This window comes from Asterias rubens, chromosome 13 (assembly GCF_902459465.1).
Source record: "Asterias rubens chromosome 13, eAstRub1.3, whole genome shotgun sequence".
NCBI classification, from domain to species: Eukaryota; Metazoa; Echinodermata; class Asteroidea; order Forcipulatida; family Asteriidae; genus Asterias; species Asterias rubens.
The window spans coordinates 5,297,736-5,322,493 of NC_047074.1; the positions used below are offsets into that span (position 1 = coordinate 5,297,736).

A 24,758-nucleotide genomic window follows, 5' to 3' on the forward strand; every position below is an offset into this window, starting at 1 on the left:
AAAAACTACGTTGCTCATTACCAAGTAATTTTTTATGCTAACAATTTTTTTGAGTAATTTCAAGTGTCAAGGGCCTTTAAGGGTAAAAATGGTTGGGCAGAAAACACATGTGATTTAACTGGAACAAGGTCACTAGCCAAAACTACCATATCACTCATCTATTAAAGACTGGTTTTCTGCTTATTGATGGTGCTAAGCAGGAAATTGGGTGCTGAGTTGGTTTGAATGTTTGCATTTTATACATTGCTTTATAAAAAAAAATTAAACGAAAAGAAAAATACATACAAACTTAAGCAAAACAGAGCAAGAATACAACAATTTGCGTTCTTAGCCATACAATTGCTTTTGGTGTCAAACAAAGTCTGTATGCAAGTTGTCGAAAAGGAGACGAAAAAAGCAGAGCATATCCTTAATATTTAACCACTCACCTAAGAAAACGCAAAGTTAGTTTTTCGGCCGATTTGCCCTAAAAATTTAGGTTCAAATTCTTAAAAGCTTTTTAACAAAATCCTCTCAAATAAACGGTTTTATTAAAAGCAAAAACATAAATAATGTCGGAGGTTACATTTTTTTGCATTGTCCATGGGATATTAATCAAACAAAATTACGTGTTTTGTTTTGACACATGTCTGGCGAAAATCCTTTTTGCAAAATTGGACATTTAAAACAAATTTAATTGTCATCTTCGATGCAACAACAAGAGTGCAAACGACCCTGTTGTTACTAATTCACAATTATCTTGATATCAATTAGACACACAAATATATTAATAAAATGAAGCATATTTTTTGGACACACAATATTTTTCGCACAGTGTAAGGTTCTTAATTCACGAACAAACTAATTAAAATAAGAGTTCAACACACTTGTTTAATGACTCGGCAAGTAATAACCCTTTTAATTAATTAACACACTTTATCGATTACAGTACCAAGTTATTTCAATAGTTATTATTTCATGACGGCATTCGGATACCATGCCAGTGAAGACTTATTAGAGCTCTTCAGCACGAATGAAGTTCGCTTAGCAGAACTGGGTTTCCATAAGAGTCAAAATACCATCAGAGTTGTGTTATTGGTGATTGATTCTCTGATTGCTTAGCAATAATTGCTTGGTCTCTGCTTAAGACAGCTCTACGGAGCCTATCCCGAGCCTAAACAAATGTTGGTTTATAAGTACAAAGTGACTCCTGTGTTAGAGTTTATTCGAATTCCGCGTTCTAGGGGACCTGACCCTTTTCGAGTCAGACTGACCAGGAAAAGGGTTAATATATATATTTAACTCGGATTCTGCGTCATGTAGATCCCTTTCTGTGTCATTTTGACACAGATTCAGGTCATACGTGATCTAAAAACTGGTCAGACACCATGTGACCCGGAAACGGGTCAACACTGACAGAGTTTTTAGAGTGTATCAAAATATACTCTCAAGACTATCGTGTTTTCTTTTGGTATGCACTCCCTCACACAAGCTGTGCTACTTGGCTGTGCCCCCAAATTTCCTGGTTTATTTTCACTTTGCTGACATTGTATTTATACTGAGTGAGGAATTGGAAATAAATGTTGTACTGAACTGAAAAAAGGGTCGAAGTGCCATTAAGTTAGGCCTTTTCCTAAGTCAGCGGCTGCGGCTGCAAAGGCAGCTGGATCACGATGCGAACGCATATGCTGCCCTTGGCAACTCTCTTACTAACAGCAGTAGCCGCAGCCACTAGCCCGGGCAAAGCCTTAAAGGCACGGGACACTATCGACAATCACTCGAAACAATTGTTAGCTTCAAACTTACTTGTTAACGATCAATGCATAACTGTTGGTAGTATAAAACATTGTGAGAAACGGCTCCCTTAACAGTAACGTAGTTTTTGAGAAAGAACGAATTCCTCGCTAAAACTTATTATTTAAATTTGATTTCGAGACCTCACAATTAGATTTTGAGGTCTCGAAATCAAGCATCTGGAAGCACAGAACTTCGACCAGGGCGTTTTCTACCATTATTATCTCGCGACTTCGATGACCAATTGTGAGCTCAAATTTGTACAGAATTGTTATTTTATGCATATGGTGAGATACACACAATTACCAATATGTCCAGCGTCTTTAACAATCGCCAAAACAGTCGTCAAAATCATAAAACAAAAATGCGGCAACATCTATTACAAATTTCATCTTACAGCTTTTTGTTTTCGTTGAAAAAAGGACAGAAATAAGTAATTGTTTTTAAGTGTATTATTACATCAAACCTATTGCACAAGCCTGAGTGTAACTTCAAGTTACAATAACTACCAGGCTCACTATCTTAATTAATGAGTGACAAACTATAATAATGAAAATAATAATACTAACTAGCGCTTAAAATAAAGCGTCTCAAGTCGCGTTTTATCATTCATATCCAGATATTTTTTAGTTTTTGAATTATGAGACCCCTTTATGTAAATACTTTATTTTATTTTATTAAAACTAGAAATTCAATTTCAATTTAACATAGAAACGTTTCTGAACACAGAAAACCGTTGCCATATCAACTGTAGACTATGCAATTTATTGCATGGTTATTACACCAAGTTGGAAAAAGTTACAAAAGTTGGCAAGAAGTTATCAACTAAATGTCGCCATAGTTCGAGTACATTATTGTTTTTGACAAAGTAAATTAGTTCTCATCTCATTTATGTGGTCGTCTCACTTGTTGATGTAATTTTTATTCAAAAAAATACAGTACGGAAATTAATATATTCTTGTCTAAACCATTGATGTTTATGTATTGCACGCTCATGGTGGAATGATGGCAAAAAATGTGCTTGGCTTGTGCGTTACGATGTATACCTTTTTAGGGTTTGGGTACTTTTTGTAGGACACAAAAACACAATGTCCACAGATATACACGGTTTAAAGATAATGATGGAAGAAAGCTTCCCTTGAAAATATTACTCACTGAGGTGCTGTAGTTTTGTGAAATGAGTAAAATAAGTCACGAAAATAATTTGTGCATGTAAAACGTATTTTCGTGACATTGATATAATCAATAGTTTAAGGGAAATTGTCTAATATCGGTATCTTCAAGCTGTGTGAGGTTAATGTAAATCTGTGGACATTGTGTTTTATGTTACAAAAAGAACCAAAAATAAAATCCTTTTGAAAACACGTTCGTCTCTATTGAAAACTGTATTACATTTTAAACATAGCGTATTGCACAACTCTATAAAAAAGTGATCGTTACGAAAAATCCTGAGGGCAGGTGCTTAAAATTTTACACATTAAATATATATACTCTGAATTATTGTACATACTTTATACATATTGGTTTGTAGGTCAGAAGAAATCAATTCATCGAAGATTTTTAAGCCTATATATAGTCTTCTTGCAGGACTTATAAGTATAGCAATGACGTCATGCTTATGTTTTTCTGACATTTAATCAAGATTTTGCAGATTAATTTCTTCAATCACATTCAAACTAATTGTTACATGTAAACTTAAGAAGAAGTAGGCCTACATCGCCTCGGGCAAAAACATTCAAGCAGCACAAATAAAAAGTTAACACTTATATTCTAGAACGATTCGGCTAAAATTAATGAAAAGCTAAAAAAAAAAACACGACTTCAATGGTCTAAAGGTCCAGTTTAAGTTTTCGACTGTAAAACAAAATGTTTTGAAAGACAGTGGCAACAGAGGGCGCAGGTTAACTTAGCGATACACAAAATAATAAGCGCTGGACAACTTGCCAATTGAAGCCATCTTCGGACCAAAACACGCATGTGCTGCATTTGGACCAAAGCGTCCGGCCAGCATCCACGTGCAGTGTGTAACATTCGATATCAAGCGCTGTAAAATATTGCAGTATTCTGAGTACGGTTGTATAAATAAAACACACACTTTTTATAGACTACGAGTGGCAGCCATTTTGAATTTGAAAGTTTATAATGTTAACAATCTAATAAAACACATTAGTTCACAAAATGGCTCACGCATGATTTTAAAAAATAGTTTCCTTTGCATCAAGTTAGTCCCTTGTTTCAGAGTCGAGTAAAAACTGGAGAGAGTTACGTAACGACGTCTGCTTCTATGTATCTACGGCTGATGAAGCGATTCCCCGGAAGTTCGGAATGACCCGTGACCTGGTGTCATCCATTGGGTGAGTCTGAGGTCACAATACCCGGAAGTTCATCTATTTGAAACGTGTCATCGATTGGACTCCTGGCCAGGCAGAGGTCCGGTAGATCAAAGTCGGATTTGTCTTTGCCAGTCAGCCAGTAGGTGATCATTGGATCTTTACCCTGTTAAAAGATTCAGACGGTTGTTTAGGGCAGTCTACACCTGATGTGGACAAAACTCTCGAACTGACTCTAGCTACAAGGAAATCTCAGTGGTCTCTAGTTGGTAAAGATCGTGGGTTCGAATCCCACCGCGTATAAATGCCTGTGATTTTCCACCGAGCTCGGGAAAGTGTACAGTGCTTAATATACACATCGTTGTTTGGGTAAAATCAAACAATAGTTTAATTGAGTCTGGGCGGCGTTAATAAAATCATTGTGCAGCTATGAATCGAATTCCTTCCAACTTGTGCTCGCCGTTCAAAGGGAAGTATTCATTTCAAAAAGTGGGCGCGTTTTTGAGAAATTATCGCCAAAAATCCACAGAAGAATAATCCGTAATTGGAACAATCTGAGAAACGTTTCACGCAAAAACGTTTTTCAAAATTTAAATTGATTTAATTGTCTTCTAAGCTGAAAAGTGAACAATGAGCAACGACGAATTCGGCAAAACAACTGCAAATGAAAATAATCAAACAATCAAGTAAGAATAAATGAGGGCGCCCTACCTTGACTTTGATCTCCCCGCGTAGCTCCAGTTTGAAACCTCCCATTTTGTTCAAGACAGCGTACGTGGATGAGCTGGTGTGTACCCGAAGAGCTATAAGAAACAATATAAGACAACTTTATATATTTGTTGTCCTGGCAAATGCATAATGAAATAACTGGTAGAACATTCACCCTCTCACGAACAATGTTCTGTTTGAAAGAAATTATATATATCATTGCGGACAGTATTATTGTCTACATACCCAAACCCAAAAGCGACCCCAAATCCCAAACTGAAAAACCCCCAAAACGAACCTGATATACAAACTAACCCAAATGTTGTTTTTTTCCCGAAAGCAATCACATGCTTTTGAATTTATTAAAAGGTCGTGGACAAGTGGAAACGTTCAGTGGGATTACATCAGCAAAAGTGTACCGTGGTGAATGACCTTTTTTTACACAAAGTTTTGCTTTAAATTCTCAGACTTAACTATTCTTACCTAATCCGTTTGACTCCATGCGGGATGCAGTATTTACGGTGTCCCCGAAGAGACAAAATCGAGGCATCTTTTGTCCTACAACACCAGCGACCACCGGACCTTTAAAAACAACATCAAACAATATTTTATCATTTGGACGCCAAATTATTAAAATACAAACTCATTAGCAAGAAGGGGTGTTGGTATTATAAGTTGTGGAATTACACTTCCCAAAGTTAAAATTTTGCAAATTAAAACCGACCCAAATGCATGTTACAACGTAGATTTAAATGAACATTCGGTGCTTTCTTTTTATAACTAATTGGATTTAAAACAAAAATGTATTTCAATCCTCGTCGAAGTACTAAACCCCAACAAATAACAAATGAACGAGTCTTCTGTTTGAATGCGTTTTACTTGGACAGCGCGTATCACGCAGCAAGTTCATAATATTCATAAGTGAACACATTTACATATCAGGTGACTGCGACATCGTAAAGTCCCTGTCCCGCGTGCAGAACAGGTTGGGGATATGCAGAGCATCACAAAGCAATAGTTTTCTGGCGATGGCACGGGATTTGGACTTGAGACAAGTATACTGTCCCGCGTGCGGAACAGGTTGGGGGAATGCAGAGCATCACAAAACAATAGTTTTCTGGCAATGGCCCGGGATTGGGACTTGAGTCAAGTCTATCTGTCCCCCAGTGAACTGTGTATCGTCTATCGCGCTCTTTTGAATAATCTTGCACCATGTAAATTTCCCAAAACATTTTTGGGGGGACGGAATCTCCTGGGGGACAGATTTCGCCCAAGAGACACCAGCAACCCCCATGATTTTGAAGCAGTGCGGTACACAACTGTGAAACCTGACGTAGTTAGAACCTACATGTAAACTACCTAGATCAAGGCGTTCACCCTAAACAGTTTTATTCATTGTTTAACCGTGTTCGGTTTCCCAAGATGCATTGCGGTATATTTTTTAAGATGGCGCTTGTACACCATTCAGACATCTTTGTGTATGAATTGATGCAATATAAACCTACCTGTGTGCATACCGGAGCGTAGTTGCAGCTGCTCACTCGGACGATGTCTCATTCTGAAGCTTTTAACTGAGCTGAGGAGGTCTAAGGCCATACTGCCAATCTCTGCAGCATGTCTGCTACCGTTGCGTTCAGGCACGCCAGACGCAACCATGTATGCATCACCAATGGTTTCCACCTAAACAATGACGCAGAGATAAATACAAACTCTGGCTTTCTGATCAGGGCCCAATTTCAGAGCGCTGCTAAGCAAACAAATTTGCTTAGCATGAAATTTCTCCCTTGATAAAAACAGGGTTACCAACCAATTTTCCTTGTGATATTTAGGATAAGCAAACAACAGCTCAATACCAGTAACAAGCAACATACACAATTTGAAATTTTGTTGGTAATCCTGTTTTTAACAAGGATGAAATTTCATGCTAAGCAAATTTTAGTGCTTAGCAGCTCTATGAAATTGGGCCCAGCAGAGTTTGGGTTCGAGTCCCGGTGTGGCAGGAGATTTTGTCCACAGGAGAGCCCGGTGTCCCTGGAGACTCTGTCCCGCCATACAACGTACTCTGTAAAAACGTTTTCTGATAGCGCCCTCTTTTGAATCATCCTAGTCCAACCCATGTAAATTTTCAACATGGGGACAAAATCTGTCGTTGCTCTCGTTTCCCTTGAGCATGAGACTTTATCATTATTTATTTTTTCTCCGTATGGGACATTAAGTCTTGGGTCCTGTGTAGGATTTGTAGGGGTGTGCCCGTCAAAGAACACCTCAGTGTTTTTGGTTCACACAACAAGCACACTTGGTTTGTTTCCTCATGCTTGCGTTCTACAGTGATTAGTTATAGGAGACACCCTTGGTTTCATTACCAGAAATATATAAAGCCTAGTCATAGTAGTTTATTGAAAAGTAGCTTCCCACACCGATGTATGGTTATCAACACCTATTAGAAGTTTAACAGATTTAGTAATTACAAATACGATTTGGGATTCTAACCCACATCCCACCATTGCTATAGAGCAAATTCTTTAAAAATGTTGAGATGGCTTTACTAAAGCTTGTAGTATCAAATCAGGGTTTCGACGTTTCGATCTGCATGCCTTCATTATACAAATATCTTACCTTGTAAACATCGTAGTTGTCAATCGTATCATCAAACAAAGTGTACAAGTCACTAAGTAGTTCCACAACCTAGTAATAGACAGGAATTGCGTACGTCATCAATCTGTATCATCCAGACACTGTTATTCCTCATACAATTTTTCCAATAAGCAATAGTAAGCAAGATACCAGTCACAGATGGTACACATGACATGGTATTTTGGTTGGTAACCATATTCTGGTAAGCATAATTTGTTTGCGCTCGTCGGCTACTTCTTCTACTTAAGCAGCTCTATATGAAACTGGGCCAAGGCCTACCCATAACGCACGTACTATGCTGCAATGCGGCGTGGGTAAAAACATGTTATAAAGTCAATTTATGATTTCGCTTCTAGTACGGTGAAGCACCCAGTTTGCCCCGGTTAGTTCTGGCTGTTTCTTCTGCGCCGCAGCACATTGTAAACCCGTGTTTTACATAAATAAGTCTGATATTTAAAGATTTGTCAAATTTTTTTCGAGAAATATTTTTTTTAAAGCACTTTGAGACTTTCTTATAAAGAAAATGTCCTATATAAAAAATAGTTTATTAATACCTGAAATGGTGTACTCTCAGAGGCTAATCTGGTGAAGCCAACGATATCGCTGAAGTACACGGTAACTTGTTCATACTGTTCTGCGGTGACCACATCACCACGTTTCAACTGAGCGGCTACCGTCCTGAATCAGGCCGAAAGAGAACAGTCATGAATGCAAAAGAAAAACTAAAGGGGTGAGGTTACAAAACAAATCACTACATGTAACTCATCTTATTCCGTAGTGCGTTACACAGCCAGTAAACAACTGGCCAATAATACTTTAAAGTTTGAGTGGCCATGGCAAGGTCGTTTACCCGCTGTTTTTTAACATCATAAGCAGGTCCTCTGTCCCTTGGGAATTCCTCATTGAATTGTACACAAACGATTCTTAGTCTGTCGTGTAGATGTTCGACACACCTGACCCCGCCCGTGCAACCATTCACGGGTCCGCCCCTGAAATAGTGAAATACAATTTCTGAACCATTTGGAAGACTGTGGGATTGATACCAGCTAGTTTATCCCTCGGTGTATGACTAGTATGAGATACTAAGCATTGTCAGTTGTCAAATAAGTGAAACATTCTTTCAAGGTCTTTAAAGTGAAGTATTGTTTAAGTGAACACATTTTGAAATAAACACAACGAGGCTTACCTTGGCAACATCTGATGAAGTAATTGGTCTGTTTTCTTCTTTTCTTCTTCCAGCTGAGTCGTTCTTTCATTTACGAGCTCCTCTAAATGGTCAGCATATTTCTCCATCATCCCAATCATGTTGTCAACAAGATTCTGCGTTCTATTCATTTGCATTTTTAAATTAAAAAGAGAACGAAAACGTTGTGTTAAAATATTTGGTAAAATCAACGCGCAACTTCTTAGTAAAAAACCCATGTATGATGTCTGATTTGATACCTTGTCCTTTGGGAACTAGTCTTTCTGGATCTAGCCCTTCAGGATCCAGCCCTTCGGGATCTAGTCCTTCGGGTTCTAGTCCTTCCGGATCTAGACCTTCAGGATATTGTCCTTTAGGATTAAGTCCTTCGGGATATATGTAGTCATTTGGGTTCTAGTCCTATGGAATATAGTCCTTCGAGATCTAGTCTTTCAAGATCGTGTCCTTCATCATGACCTAGTCCTTTTGGGTATTGTCCTTCAGGATCTAGTTTTTCAAGATTAAATCTTTTGGGATCATGTAGTCCTTCGGGTTCTAGTCCTTATGGACATAGTCCTTCGAGATCTAGTCCTTCAAGATCGAGTCCTTCATCAGGATCGAGTTCTTTGGGACCTATATTTTTTGGGATATAGTCTTTTGGGATCTAGTCTTTCAGGATCTAGCTCCTCAGAATCCAGCACTTCAGGATCTAGTCCTACGGGGTATAGTCCTTAAGGATCTAGTCTTTCAGCATCTTGTCCTTCAGGATCAAGTCATAAGATCGCTCAAGTCCTAAGGATATAGTCCTTTAGGATACAGTCCTTTAGGATTAAGTCATTCGGGATCTAATGTAGTCCTTCGGGTTCTAGTCCTTTGGGATCTCGTCCTTCAGGATCCAGTCCTTCCGGATTAAGTCTTTCCTTTCAGGATCTAGTCATTTGGGTTTAGACTTTCGGGATTCTTCGGGATCTTGTTCTTCGAGATCTAGTCCTTCCGGATCGTGTATTTCTGTATCAAAGTGTTTGTGTGTGGAGGAGCTTATTACATTTAAATGTTTAAAAAAAAAGTGACTGGGAAGAATATAAATAACATACTGCAGGAAACTCACTTGCCACCGGACAGTTTAGTAACTGCTGATTTAATCTGCGACAAAGATGGTCTATCGTCGGGTTTCTCCCGCCAGCACATCTCCATTAAATCCAACATTTTTGGCGTGCAGGCATCTCTGGGGACAACGGGGCGGAATAGTGGTCTGGCACCCATCTTGACGGCAGTCACAATTTCTAAAGATTCAAGAGCGGTTCTTTAATTGGCGGTTTGTGAAAAGACCAATTCATACGCAAACAAAAAAAATGAGATTTTATAGGCTCTTCAAATTTTGCGGTTGCTGCTACGAATAGAGCGCCGTGTCATTAAGCGAGCAAAGTCACAGCCCGAGATTTTACCCGATTGTCTATGGCCAAATCAAAGTGTCAACTGCGGCACTCCACCATAAGTAAAACATATAGACCTTGTTAATAATGAAAAAGAAAGAAAGGCCACTTGTTTTAAATAAAGTTAACGGTAATATAACCCTTTGGTTAAGAAATACAAACCTTTTGCTTCCAAGTTTTGTGTACAAAAAGGCCCCCCACGTATTACTATCTCCTGAAGTATGATCCCGTATGAGTAAATATCGCCCTCTATCGATCCGTATGGACTTGATGGCGGGCATCTGAGGTGCTCCGGTGCCGTCCATAACGAGGCTGCATAAAAAATATTGTGATATTCTCAAACCAACCGGGCGTGGATTTCACAAAAAGCACACTTGAACAACAATGCATAAATTTAGCAAGGGAACCTTGCTAAAAATTTCTCTTGTGTGAAACGGGTTTGAGGATGCAGGCAAATTAAACAAGAGAATTAAAGCAACATTTTGACAATGCTAAAGTTAGCAAGGGGCCTTGCGAAATCGCTCTAGTGTGTTGGAACTACATGACCAACCATAGGCTGTCAGCAAGACGAGATCGGGATCCTGCTTCATAAAATAGGTGGTTCCCTCTATCGGTGGGTTCAGATTTGGCTAGGTCCGTATGTCTGTACAATTTTGTGCACAAGGTATAGGAGTGAATAATGTTTCAGTCTCTAAAACAAAATAATTGTGTACACGCTCTTTGTTCTTTCTGGAATAAGTCAATAGAGGGCGACACAAGGACCAAATAAAGTATCATAGACTACTTTTGACGCACCTTTATATATGTCGTGATCCAAGTCACCGGTCTCGTCTTGGTCTTGTTTAAAGAGTGCAAATCCGTAGTCAGTCAATTTACACACCCATCTCTTATCGATGACGCAGTTTGATGATTTTAACCTGCCGTGTGATTTCAGTGAGGTACTACTGAGGTACTGTAGACCCTGGGAAAGGTCAAGGTGTTAAAAGGTATTATACAGGATTGGTGGATATGACATAATAACCATGTTCATGTTTTGTGTGATCAAAAGAATACAAGAAATAACAAAACATGCAAACATTTTGGCCAAATCCGTTGTGTATATAGTCAGGAGACATTAGTCCAAAACCATGCAAAATTGTATTCATGTAAACTCATTATCCCTAATAACTTTAATTGTAACAAACGAATTTCCTTCAGCTGATGCATTTTCAGTTACAGTTGGCTGGAATTGTTTTGACTTTATTTCAAGGGGAATAATATACCTCATATGAAAATGAGCATGAACTTCACATCAGTATCAGTATTGGCTTTCAGTTTTTTTTTTCCCTTACCGATCCTGAAAAAAAACTTGAAAGACACTGGACACTATCGGTAATTGGTCAAAGACCAGTCTTCTCACTTGTGTATTTCAACAAAATATGCACAAAATAACAAACCAGTGAAAAATTGAGCTCAATCGGTCGTCGAAAAAACACCATTGTCACACGAAGTTGTGTGCTTTCATAATATGCTTGATTTCGAGACCTTAAAGTAGAATTGTGAGGTCTCGAAAGAAAGTTCCATTCGAAAACTTCGTTAAAAAGTAATGTTTTATGCTGATAATTATATTCAGTAACTACCAATAGTGTCCACCGCCTATAAGTTAAAGATAGAACAGATTATTGATGACATTGTTTAATGACAAATCCAACACCAGCTTAACAGTACCTTACAAATATCCATGGCAAAAGACAGCTTGAAATTGTCGTCAAGTTTGATGTCATCATTTTCAAGAACATCCTTTGATGAAAATAAAAACAGTGTATTAAAATCCAAGGGTTTTGATACCTTTTACAGGTCAAGTTTTTGCCCATGATGTGAAATTCTACTACTGTGAATGAAGAATTAAGTAATATAATCACAGAGACGAAAAATAACACTGTCCATCGTCACTGTGCGTACTGGTGTAGAGTGATTATGATTGACCTAATATGCGTCGTGAGATTTCATTGCACAGAAGTTCAAAAAACGATCATCAAATAACAATCCAAGAAAGTGGTTGTTGGGGAAAAGAGTATTAAGCGCAAATATTTTTAGGGGATGAGGTCGTTCCAAAAGAAAACTCTGTGAACTTCACGTTTCGTTGTTGCCTTTTTAGTTGTTTTATTTGACGCTTCGATGTTTATGTAGGCCTACGTCGATACTTGTGAGCTAGTGAAAAACTGGCGACCCAAACTTTTGGTTGACTCGCTCGGCGGGCGTGAACAAGAAAGTTAAAAGTAAACCACTGACTTGATCGACATACCTGTAAACTTCCTTTATTGCTGTATTCCATCAGGATGCAGATATTGGGCTGATCGATGCAGGCGCCAATAAACGAGTTTATATTCTCATGTTTCATGTTCCTTGCCTATGTAAAACAAAAACATAATATGCAATCTCTCAATTTCTAGACTAAGCAAATATGACCCAAGGTATAAATTCAACAACTTGTAAACCTATCATTTTATACGACTTGAAGCTTTGCATGGTGGAAGAGGTATAGTTTTTTGGAGACATCATAAGACACTGATCAAAACGTCAGTAACAAACACTTTACATTAGAATGACACCTTCACTGCAAAGGCCTATTAATCCGTTTACTTGTATCTGTGTGATCAGCTGTCATTTATTTAGTCTTGAGAAAGACTGCAGGTTCAAAACGTCAGAACATATATTGTAATGCTATGGGAGCGTTCGTTTAGCTTCCCTGGGTCGACCCCAGTGTGTGGCGGTTTTTTTTTCTCCAGGACGAACGTGTGCAGATAATTACCCACATTCGTCCTGGACAAAAACCCCGCCACACACCGGGGTCGACCCAGGGAAGCTAAACGAACGCACCCAATATTATTGTTGGCTGGGGCCATCTTATTTGTTTCAGTTGAAACTAATACTTTTTGGAGTCTTCCTATGACTGGAATGTAGAATACAGTCCAATCCCTCTAAGGGTACCCTTAAAAGGATGCAGACGTAACATGTTTTGTAACACATGCAGCTTCTTTAGAAATTATAGCAATATAGTATGAACTTACAGCTGGATTGCACAATGACGTCATTGACCACCATCTTTGATAAAAAACAATTGAAACGTGCACGGGTGTACACACTGCACACGACTGCTAAGATATCGTTACCCTAACGCTATAACCCTGACAGATGTTTAAATTTTAACTAGAGAAGTATAATGCTACTATTTACCGTTGTAATTTCGATCAAAAGGTCTCTTTCCAGGGTAATGGCCTTCTTGTTCACCTGTTTGATCGCTACAAAAATACTCTGATGAAACAAACAAAAACAACGAAACATCAACAAGATGAAAGTAAACAAATTATACACAAATGAACCAATTTTCGAAGCATTGCTTTAACAAGTAAAGAAAACAAACTCGCCCACTTTCGGGTATCAGTGTTCGAAAACATGCGAGACTTGCACAACCCATTAAATGTTTGCTTTCTGAGGATCCAAAGCACACGGGAAAGGATTAACGTTAATTGGTGCACTCTAAAAAGAATAATTCCTGGATCAGAATTTTTTCGGTTCCGGGTCCCAGTTGTCTTGACCCAATTATGGGTCTGTGTATAACCCAGATTCTCTGTCAAAATCCAGATAAAGTTCCCTTTTACCAATTTATGAGCTTTTTGTTCTTCAAAATAATGGATAATGCCCACCGGGACCCGGAATTAGGCACATACTGGTACAAAGGCAAGTGATATTCAGAAAAAACAGGAAAACCCACCCTTGTTTCCGCACGTTTCGCCGTATCATGACATGTGTTTAAAATAAATCCGTAATTCTCGATATCGAGAATTGGTAATTGTTTTAATGTTTTCTCAAAAAGTAAAGCATTTCATGGAATAATATTTCAATGGAAGTCTTTCACCACTACCTTCTGTAAACCCTGTAAGTTGTTTGTAAATCTGTGAACTTACGCAAGACTTATTTTAGCCTTTTGCTTTCTGATTCTTGGGGATCAAACAGTGTGCAAACTTGTGAGCTGGAGATGACGGGGGTTGATTCTTAACTATTTACCCACTAGACCCTAGCCGCCTAGCGATACACTGTATGCGGTAGGAGGAAACCTCGCTAGCTTGTGTTTGTAGAAAAAAAAGAACATCAAAAGAAAACTCGATATTCATTAGTAGGTCTACGCATTTGTTAATCCATCCAGTTGTTTGGAAATCATTATTAATTCTCCTTTCACAGTCGACTTGTCGAAGCTAATGACGATGAAATAATTTAGCTCATACCAATTAGTAAACACAAAGGAAACTGTATTTATTCATCATTAATGATGATAATGTCGAAAACTAACGCCTTCGCATTTAATTAGTTTGAGCATTGAGTCAGATAAAAGCCTTGACAAGCTATTGTGTCCATTTTATCCTTACAAACAAATATTCGAGAGCCGATTATTGTTCCCAATGGGAGCTTGTACTTTTATACAAACATTACCGAAAGGGTAAAAAATTGTGCATAAATATTAAGCTATCTTTTAAAAATTGAACTACGATTCCAGTTGTTTACTGCAAGAATCTTGAAAAATTGGTTTTCAGAAACTTGGGCGGTGCAGGGACTAGAGGGTTAACCGGGTGATGAGACGAGCCGCAGAGTTTTGAATGAGTTGGAGTTTTCTGAGCTGTGAGTCGGGCAATCCATAGATGAGACTATTGCAGTAATCGAGATGATAAATCACAAAAGCATGGTTGAGCTTTTCTGCTGTTGTTTTATTTATGAACTGGCGAATTTGGCCGATCTTGTGTAGGGCAAACGAGGCGGAACGGCATTTTGAATTGACAAACTTATCCATGGCAAAAGATTTGTCAAATGTCACACCAAGGTTTCTTGCTTTGTCGGCGGAATGAACTGGTATACCATCAATTTCAGTAGAAGATATGATGACAATAAATATTTTTAATCTTTAATCTTCAATCTTCTCACAATGTTGTTTACTATCAACAGCTCTCCGTTGCTCGTCACAAACTTAATTTTTATGCTAACAATTATTTTTAGTCATTACCCATAATTATCCAGTGTCTTTGTGCAGCTATTTAAAAATTGGTTTAGATCCCGACTGCGATCAATGCTTACCTTGTACAAACCGTAGTTGCAAAATCGCTGTATCTCTGTGCAGTTTGATGACGCAGTTTGACGCCCTCCCGAGAAAGTGCCGCTTCTGATCGAGAGATGGTCTTTAAACGACTGTGACTTAAATTTTTCAACGGAAAGGGGACACGTTAAACGACACTATAATCACAAGAAAATATTACTTTATTTTGGGTTGAACACAAACAATACAATACAAACTGGGCGGAACGGGCAGCCATGGGATCACCTTAATGGGATGCGACTACTTATTTCTTGATATTTGAAACTAAAAATACTTACCGAGACCGGTAAAATAACGAAACTTAAAAATCTTACAAAAGTAGCCGTTTCCAATCAAGTAGAGCTGTTTTGCTTTTTAAAGGGAGAAAAAGCTGTTAAAATGGAAGAAGTTGACACGCTTTTGGAAGCAAGATATGGATACTAAATTAAAGAAATTTTGAAAGTAAGTTTAAACTGGAGAAAAAGTAAGTTTAAACTGGAGAAAAAGTAAGTTTAAATTGGAGAAAAAGTAAGTTTAAACTGGAGAAAGCAACTTACCCCAATGTTTGGCGAATGAAATGACGATGATTTTTTGGTGTCAAATACGATATCGTAGTAGTTGACTCGCCAAAGGTTTATCGCTTGTAATCTGGCCTCATTTTTCAATCGCCTGAAGAAGAACCAAACAGTTCCATTCTAAGCAAAATTACTTTTACTAGGAAGAACTGAATAATAACCGCTCCGGATTTTCGGCGATATCGCTAAAACGCGGACATCTTTTGGAATGAAATTTCAATCAAACGGTTCCAAAATCAAAAGGTACTTCTTTACCGTTAACCCTTTAGTCCCTGCACCGCCCGAGTTTGCTGAAATCCAATTTCTCAAGATTCTTGCAGTAAATTACTGGAATCGTAGTTCAAACTTTAAAAGATAGCCATGGCTTAATGTGTATGCACAATTTTTTACCCTTTCGGTAATATTTGTACAAGTTCTCATGGGAACAATAAATGCCTCTCGTTAAACGGCTACGGTAATTTTTATGGCGAATATTTTTGTGCACGGATAAAATGAACACAATAGCTTTTCAAGGCTTTTGTCTGGCTCAATGCTCATACTGATTAAATGCGAAGGCGTTAATTTTCGACAATATCATCATAAATGATGAACAGTTTCCTGTTTACCAATGAGCGTTTTATTTTTCGTAAGAGCTAAATTATTTCATCATCATTAGCTTTGACAAGTCAACTGTGAAGGGAGAATTAATAACGATCTATAACAACTATATATTAACAAATGCGTAGACCTACTAATGACTATCGAGTTTTCTTTTGGTGTTCCTTTTTTCTACAAACACAAGCTAGCGAGGTTTCCTCGTACCGCATACAGTGTATCGCTATATGCGGCTGGGCGGTACAGTGGCTAAATGGTTAAAGGATCTATGTACTTTTTGTAGGACAAAAAAAAGAATGTCTACAGATTTACACTCAACTTACACAGCTTGAAGATAATGATAGTAGAAAGCTTCCCTGAAAATAATACTTGCTGAGGTGCTGAAGTTTTTGAGAGATTACTTAAACAATGTCTTGCAAATAATTTTCGTATCAGTGATCATGAGACGAAAATTCATTTAAGCATAAACGTATTTTCATGACTGTAATATTGCTTTACCCATTTCTAAAAAAACTACAGCACCTCAGCAACTAATATTTTAAGGTACGCTTTCTACTATCATTATCTTCAAACATTGTGTTTTGTGTAACAAAAAGTACACATATCATTTAAGAGAATCGGACACCTTTGGTAATTGTCAAACACATTTTTTATTTATTGTATCCCAAAATATGCATAATAACATATTTGTGAACACTTGGACGCTAGTCGTTAAAGTTGCATGAGATTATTGAAAGAAAACCACCCATTTTGCCTCTTTCTCAAAAACTACGTTACCTCAGACTCAGAGAGAGCCGTTTCGCACTTTGCTTTATACTACCAACAGCTCTCCGTTGCTTGTTACCAAGTAAGCTTTCATGCTTACAATTATTTTGATTAGTTACCAATTGTGCCTTTAATTAGAGTTGCAGTAATTTGCATAATATAACATAATAACACTATTTATGAAATCTGCTCCTGGGTTATGTATTTTTTCAAATAGTGTTTTCATTCATGTCTTCTTCTATGACACTGCGTAAAATAAAAGATGATTTGTGTTAAAACTTGTTATAGTATTGTACCATGATGTAATCTTTTCTACTAACTAACATTTCAGCAAATAAAACAAAAGTCTTACCGATAAAAAAACACCACGACAGATGAGCCGGCCACAGCCAGTGTAAAGACACAGCAGGATATAATAATAATGATGGTTTCTGGCAAAACAAATGTATCAAAAATTAAGTATGGCATAAGTCGATAAAAAAAAATGGCGTTTCGGCGTGCCAGAAGATTCTGTCCCCGGAGGTGTCCCCCCATAAATGGCGGACTGTGTAAAACCTTCTAATCTGTAGCAACCTCTTTTGAATTCTCCTCCTCCACTAGACCATCTTAACTTTACATATTGGGGACAGAATCTCAGGGGGTCTGACTTCCCTGTAACACTGGCCACAGCCACTGCCGAAATCGGAAACCGTATCACTTTCAACAAGCTGAAAGGTAGCCGGATATTGCCAAAATGACCTTTGACCTTGTATTATTTAACACGGAGATTTGCAGTCAAATCACACGTACATATACTCATACTACATATGGTGATTAAAATAACACTGCAATATGTACACAACATAATATGCACACGCTGCATGCAGAGATCAAGAGTAACAGCTGACAAACATCGGACCAATCATAAGACATGGAAAGCTTACGTCACTGCACGTTTATCCAATGAAATCATTGTATCCAATAGGAGACTTATAGGTGGCAGAAGACTTACCAGGTAAATTGTCATTGTTAACGTAGTTCTGAGCATGCGCACATTACCGAGAACAATGAATTTTACCTGGTTATCTGCTGCCACCAAGCGTCCCGGAAGTCCCCTATTGGATATGTGAGACCAGTTCCTGTCTTCCAGGGTATCAGTTTGGTTGAAAGGTTTACTCAATAGGGAATGCGTTTACTGAGATCAGCCTCCTACCTGTATTCGATTGACAATGCTCCTCATCCCAGCCACAGTCCGGTTCTCCTTTCGGTGGTGTGGTTTCCCCTCCAGGCCAAGTGGGGAGAAAGTTCGGTGTGAAAGTCAACTCCTTGGTTATGTGATCGTAATGTACAAAGTCCTCAAACCTCGAGTCGTGGAAGTCCTGCAGGGCGTAGTCTGGATCCCGGTCTCCAGAGTCATCGATCGTCACATAGTTATCGATACCTAAAAATAAATACGTATAAGCGTTTTCCAAACCTGGGCTTAAGATCCGCAGCTCTGCCTCCGTTCGAGGTGGAAACACCGGTTCTAACAGACGGAGTCCAATCTGGACCCGGGGCCTAAGCCCAGGTTTAGAAAAGGCCTTTGGGTCGTTGTGGAATAGTTAAGCGGTTGCGGCTGAATCATAACATTGAGACTAAGGCTGGATCCGAATTGGCGGCTACATGTACGGCTATGACTGTTGCTAAAGATGTTGCTATTAAGGACGTCATAGTACCTAACCGCATGGTGACGCAGAAATCTAGCCATAGCCGTAGCTTTAGCCGCCAATTCGGACTTGGCAAAACGTACAACCGCAGCCATTTTGTAGATCTTGGCAGAGAAGTCAGTAAGATTAAAGCAAAAAGGGATAACTGATCGAGCTAAAAATAAACAATGTGCATCAACAATTTAAGAAAACTTAAACACTCACCTACAAATTGTCGGTTTCTCATTTTAACTCCGATGGCTGCTCCATCATACTCATCACCTCCCTCTGATATGACGTCATGAAGACCCAAGGCATACAATACCACTGCGTCGTAAAGCGTACCCGCGTGGACATCAACCTAACAACCAAAGTTTCAAATCGTTTTAACGTAATCCAGCACAACCTGAAAACCATTTTCATTGAAATCAAATTCAGTCAAGAAATACTACAATGGTCAGTGGTTACTCCCCCCCCCTTTTTTATTTTTTTTTATTTTACTTTATTAGACTTGGCTCAAGTCCCAATCCCCAACCTGGACCACGTTTTGACGGCGAGCACGCACTGCTATACGGCTTGTTTGCTAGAAGTGCAGTTGGCGCGATGTAGGGACCTCTCACACGAGAACGGGACTTGATTCAAGTCTAGGGTTTATATAAAGAGTCAACCACTTTGAGCCACCGTAACGCTTTACATTTTCACAGCCTAACCAAAGCCCAACAAGCAAAACTCCAACTTTTAACGGCACTGGATACTATTGGTAATTGCTCAAAATAATTTTTAGCATAAAAAAATACTTGTTAGCGACCTATAGAGAGAGGTTGGTAGTATAAAACATTGTGATAAACGGCTCCCTGTGCAATAACGTCGTTTTCGAGAAAGAAGTTATTTCTCACAAAAAAATAATTGAATTTGATTTTGAGGTCTCGAATTCAAGAATCTGAAAGCACACAACTTCGTGTGACAAGGTTTTTTTCTCTTCCATTAATATCTCGCAACTTCAACGACCAATTAAGTTCCAATTTTCACAGGTTTGTTATTTTTGTGCATATGTTAAGGTACATCAAGTGAGAAGACTGGTCTATGACAATTACCGAAGGTGTCCAGTGTCTGTAAGCCTAAACGAGTCACAACCAGTACAACTAAACCCAACCAAACCGAACCGAGCCCAATATTGTTATAGGCCAAACAAGTACAACAAGCCCTATCTAAGCGCAGCCTAAACGCATCACAACAAGCCCAAGTAAGCGCAACAAAGCCTAACTATTGGCCCAACCAGTGTACAGTACAGCTATAAAAAAACCGAGCCCAACTTGTATAGCCCAAACAAGCACAACAATCTCTATCTAAGCCTAAAGCCCGGTTCATACTTACTTCCTGCGAATGCGATTGCGATACGAATGTTGACGTCACAAATTCGCAACGAAAAATTCGCAGCAAGGCCACTCCGCTCAACTCACTTGCGATTATCGCTGCGAAAGGAGGGTTGTGACGTCAAATTCACGTCAAATTCGCTTCGCATTCGCACTCGCATGAAGTATGAACCGGCCTTTACGAATCATAATAAGCCCACAAGTAAGCCCAAGTAAGACCGAACCAATCCCAGCCGAGCCCAACCAAGTGGGACGTCTCCCCATCTGAACTAATGAACCGAACACGGGGAAACGATTGAGCAGATGCTGGAACACGTTTCCGTTTGGGGTCGCCAAAACTCGGCTTTGGTTAAATACGAGCTTCCCCTAAATCGAATTTGGCTATTCTATACAAATATTAGATATGATGTCCCATCAATAAAATTAAACCGAGATGCTTTATCGACTATAAAATGCCACATTTCACCGAGTGCATTGTATTCTGCACGAACAACATACTTTCAATGTTTGTTTTATTTAACTCACACGTCTGTAGATCATTGTCATTCGAGGTTTTTTTCACGATAAACACAAAATATACGCTAATAATTCGTTCACCTCATAAAACTAAACTATTTCTTCAACGATGACGACTTCGTGTAACAAACGGGCGGGGAATGATTTTTTTGAGAACGATGCTGTGATGCCTCACATTTTTCAGTATTGGACGTGCGCCCTATCGAATATACACTTCAGTGGTTCGATGCAGTAAATACATGGCAAAATAATGGATGACACGCCCCAGGGCGCGTGCTCTCGTAAAGTTTTAGTTTGCAGTCCACTCTAATCGATTGTAAAGCAGTGACAACTGCAAATGATTTTATAGTAATAATAATAATATAGGTTTTCTCGGTCAAATTCGGCAAGTGAGCAGTCAATTTAATTTGCATGCGTTCGAATTAAAGCTGATTTACTTTTCCAGTTGTTACTGCGTTTCAAATTCAGAATTCGGCCATTCAATTTCGTTTTGGGTCGAGTCAAATTCCTTAAGCACTCTGTTCAATTTAGCGTAGCGTCATTCTTTTTCGTGACACACACGCCTCAAGAAGCGTCTGCGAATTTGAATGCTGCTTTGATGAACTGTTAAATTGAATGATTATTTTGTTAATTCGAATGACGCAACATTACATTTTGACTTATCCCACAACGAAATCGAACGACCCTTTTGAGTAGCATTCGATTTTGCGCGAAATAGAATGGCTTGGTGGTTAAATTGGCTGCTCTTTTGCCGAAATTGACCGAGAAAACAAAACACAACACAAAAAAAAACAGACACAACAAAATTAGTCAATGAAAACCTGTGACATAAGATAAGTTTTGAGAAGAGACTTGAATTTTGCGGTACAAAGACAAGATCGAAGATTAAGTGGTAGAGAGTTCCAGATGCGTGGCGCAACTGAAAAAAAAGACCTGTCACCCCATGAGTGTCGAGACTTGGGTTTAATGAATTTTGTCCTAGTTTCAATCGAAAAAGTTAATTTCAGTCTAAAACCGAGAGTGTTTCATCAATCAAATAACAAGGATGACTGTGTGGGTATAATATGACAACGTAAGTAAATTGCATTTACCTCTTCATCTTTTAACATTGGTCGGTTGAACGGCTCCATCCCCGTCTGCTCACGCACCCGCTCTGCGAAGGCATCATACCGATCGCCCTCTGGCGTCTTAATGTGGACATTCAATATACCATTGAACGCCCGTATAGCTTCTTCGTCTCTCCCATCTCCTTCCATCCATGTATTAGCACTCAGGTGGGCGTCCTCCAGTATGTCCACACAGATGAAAGCGTAACCTCCTTCTGTCATACCGATGTCGTACGCGTTCAGCATCAGGTCCCGGATGTCAGCTCCGTAGCCGAAGAGAAGCATTACTGCAACAAATATACATTAATATCAAGAGGGCACAGTATACGTTTAATATAGGTTTTCTCGGTCAAATTCGGCATAATGAGCAGTCAATTTCATTTTCATGCGTTCGAATTAAAGGTGTTTTGCCTCTCCAGTTGTTTCAAATTCAGAATTCGGCCATTCAATTTCGTTTTGAGTCAAGTCTAATTCCTTTATCACTCTGTTCAATTTAGCGTATCGTCTTTCTTTTTCGTGACACACATGCCTCAAGAAGCGTCTGCGAATTAGAATGCTGTTTTGATGTATTGAATTATTGTTTTGTTAAATCGAATGACGCAACGTAAAATTTTACTAATGATCAAACTAAATCGAATGACCCTTTTTAGTAGCATTCGATTTCGCGCGAAATAGAATAGCTTGATGGTTAAATTGGCTGCTCATTTTCCGAAATTGACCGAGAAAACCTATAACATAAACGTATTTATATGTAGCTTACACCCGAATATTGAACAAACTCGCTCCTCTAGCCTTGGTATTTACACTTAACTCAATCATTCCGTTTCAGTCTTAATTATAAAAAAGTTTGTACACAGTTCTCCATAATAATGGGGTGATATAGTCTCCGCCGGGGGACCAGGCGAATCTCATGCTTACTGGGCTATCTAGATAGCCCAACTGGGCTATCTAGATAGCCCTATCTTGTTGGTCTCCCTAGTCTTGTTAAAACTATGTTTTCCCAAAAAGTGATTGGTCAAGCCCCTGCCAAGCCTCTCGGTAACACGGTGAAAGCGGGGCTTGTTTTTTGTGGTTTTTTCTGTGTGGTTTTTTGTGGTTTTTATTATTATTATTATTATTATTATTATTATTATTATTTTTTTTGGGGGGGGGGGGTCGAAACCGTAGACTAAATAAAATAAACGTGGTGCCACCCCATAAAACTTCGTGCGCCAAGTGAGATCCCGGATTCGTATAACTTTCATTTTAAAAAAGCAAATCCCATTAACTTTGACTTTCAGACATTATTTCAAAATGCTTACTTCTTGACAAGTCTTTAGCCGCCTTCACGATCTCCAGTTTTGAAAAAGTTTCCCTTCCGTGGATGTTTTCGTTCCCCGGATTAAATGTCACAAAACCAGCTACGGAAATTCCGTTTGCCTCCAAGTTCAACTTCACAGAAAAGGAAGCGGTCTGCCACACGCTCTCACTGGATGTGAAAATATACGCTCGTGTCCAGCCATAATGCTGCATGACTTTGGAGAACAATGGCGCCATTTTATTATACGGACCAACAGTCCTGGCCAGGGTGTTGTACGTGTCTTTGCTTGAGAGGTGTATACTAGAGCAACCCCATGATACCATAGGGAGGTTCCACGCCGAAGCAAGTAATCCTGATGGTTCACAAACTTCATCGCAACCGCCACCGATGAACCCGTGGAGTTTCCGAACCGTCAGGAACAGGTCCACCGTCTCGTGGAGTCCGACTTTCCCAACGCATTCCGTGTCGTTCCAAACGAAGGACAGATTGCGTCCGGGTAGGAGCGTATCGTTGTTATTGATGACCTCTACAGCTATGGTCATCGCACCGGCGATGTACCTACCGATAGGTCGTTCCCCACTGAAGGGTAACAGAAGTCCGAGGACTATATCCTCGTCCCCGTTGGACTTCAAGACACTCACGAGTATTGTTATTGCCAATGATAAAAGTGCTGCGGTTTTGAGATTCATTTTTACTACTGTAAAGTATGTTCGAAAAATGTAAAGATCTAATCGCAAGTTTGATTTGAAGTCGATATTCACATTCGCAATTTATAGTGCTCTCACAATTAGCTATCATACAATAAGACTACCATGTTAGACGTTGAAAGTATCTCGTCGCAAATGCGTTTAGATCGTGCATAAATTACCGTGTGTATTGTGTTGAGTACAATTGCTCAAACTGAGTTATACCCAATGTGGACTGGCGTCCTGTCAATGGGAATTAACGTGAGTATAATTCATGTTCACTTGAGTATAATGTATGTTGCTCCATGGTATGACGTTGTTGGTACCACCACTCCAAAAGCAACCTCAGATGCCGTTGAACGGCAGCCATTATAAAAAAAGAAACCATCCATCACAACTTCTTAGAAACAATCCACACAGATATACTGGCAATTAGGCGACACTAAAACCAAAGTCTCGCTTCGCAAACACAGTCGCTCTTTGCTCATTCAAAGCTACAATGTAGTATTCCGCTAGACTCTTGATATTGATGTAGTATGCAGCTTTGCGTGTGCTGTACTGTTGTTCATCCTAAAACTATCACTTCTTTCCTTGAAACTTCAGATATACATCTCCTTCAGATTTAAGTTTTCCGTTCTTGTCTTTTCCATGTCAAACACAACGTGAGTATCCTGCACCATGGAAATAAACAAAACAAACATTTTAGTGTATATGCATATTATATTTTTTAACATTTGTTCTGCATTCTTTCTATATGAAACTGCGAGAGATTGAGGGCAAAATCTTTTTTTTTAATAGAATAAAAGCTTGAAATGTTCGGCAAACCATGGTAGGGCCCTGATAATGTTTGAAACAATTAATGCAATACACAATGTTCGGGTATAAAATAACTAAAAGAGTGCCCCAAAATCTATACGAGTGCACCACTATCAACATTAATGTTTGAAAGACTAAACATTTCATTTTGTTTCCATCGAGGGTAACAATATTATTTCTTTAAAGGAACATGTTGCA

General features: G+C 38.9%; 2 protein-coding genes across 2 annotated transcripts; both read right to left on the reverse strand.

Moving 5' to 3' along the window:
- Positions 1-3,906: 3,906 nt before the first annotated feature.
- On the reverse strand, positions 3,907-12,515 carry LOC117298833 (atrial natriuretic peptide receptor 1-like). Its single transcript, XM_033782175.1, has 12 exons — positions 12,346-12,515; positions 11,769-11,840; positions 10,857-11,022; positions 10,224-10,373; positions 9,737-9,911; positions 8,632-8,772; positions 8,000-8,123; positions 7,428-7,496; positions 6,317-6,491; positions 5,295-5,393; positions 4,815-4,906; positions 3,907-4,269 (listed from the first exon to the last, which is right to left on the reverse strand). Exons 1-12 carry the CDS (start codon positions 12,439-12,441, stop codon positions 4,117-4,119), a joined length of 1,512 nt encoding a protein of 503 aa, XP_033638066.1. The 5' UTR covers positions 12,442-12,515; the 3' UTR covers positions 3,907-4,116.
- Positions 12,516-17,447: 4,932 nt separating this feature from the next.
- On the reverse strand, positions 17,448-23,747 carry LOC117298650 (atrial natriuretic peptide receptor 3-like). Its single transcript, XM_033781967.1, has 5 exons — positions 23,060-23,747; positions 21,744-22,045; positions 18,989-19,124; positions 18,292-18,519; positions 17,448-17,530 (listed from the first exon to the last, which is right to left on the reverse strand). Exons 1-5 carry the CDS (start codon positions 23,745-23,747, stop codon positions 17,448-17,450), a joined length of 1,437 nt encoding a protein of 478 aa, XP_033637858.1.
- Between the last annotated feature and the right edge of the window lie 1,011 nt (positions 23,748-24,758).

Excerpts from the sequence above, each read along its gene's own strand:
- LOC117298833 (XM_033782175.1), bottom strand. The coding sequence starts at position 12,441 with ATGAAACATGAGAATATAAACTCGTTTATTGGCGCCTGCATCGATCAG. Across the intron at positions 8,124-8,631 it reads CTTCATCAGATGTTGCCAAG|GACGGTAGCCGCTCAGTTGA; the intron begins GTAAGCCTCGTT and ends GGCCTGATTCAG. Across the intron at positions 6,492-7,427 it reads ACAACTACGATGTTTACAAG|GTGGAAACCATTGGTGATGC; the intron begins GTAAGATATTTG and ends GTCATTGTTTAG.
- LOC117298650 (XM_033781967.1), bottom strand. The coding sequence starts at position 23,747 with ATGAATCTCAAAACCGCAGCACTTTTATCATTGGCAATAACAATACTC. Across the intron at positions 22,046-23,059 it reads GGCTAAAGACTTGTCAAGAA|TAATGCTTCTCTTCGGCTAC; the intron begins GTAAGCATTTTG and ends TATTTGTTGCAG. Across the intron at positions 18,520-18,988 it reads GAGAAACCGACAATTTGTAG|GTATCGATAACTATGTGACG; the intron begins GTGAGTGTTTAA and ends ATTTATTTTTAG.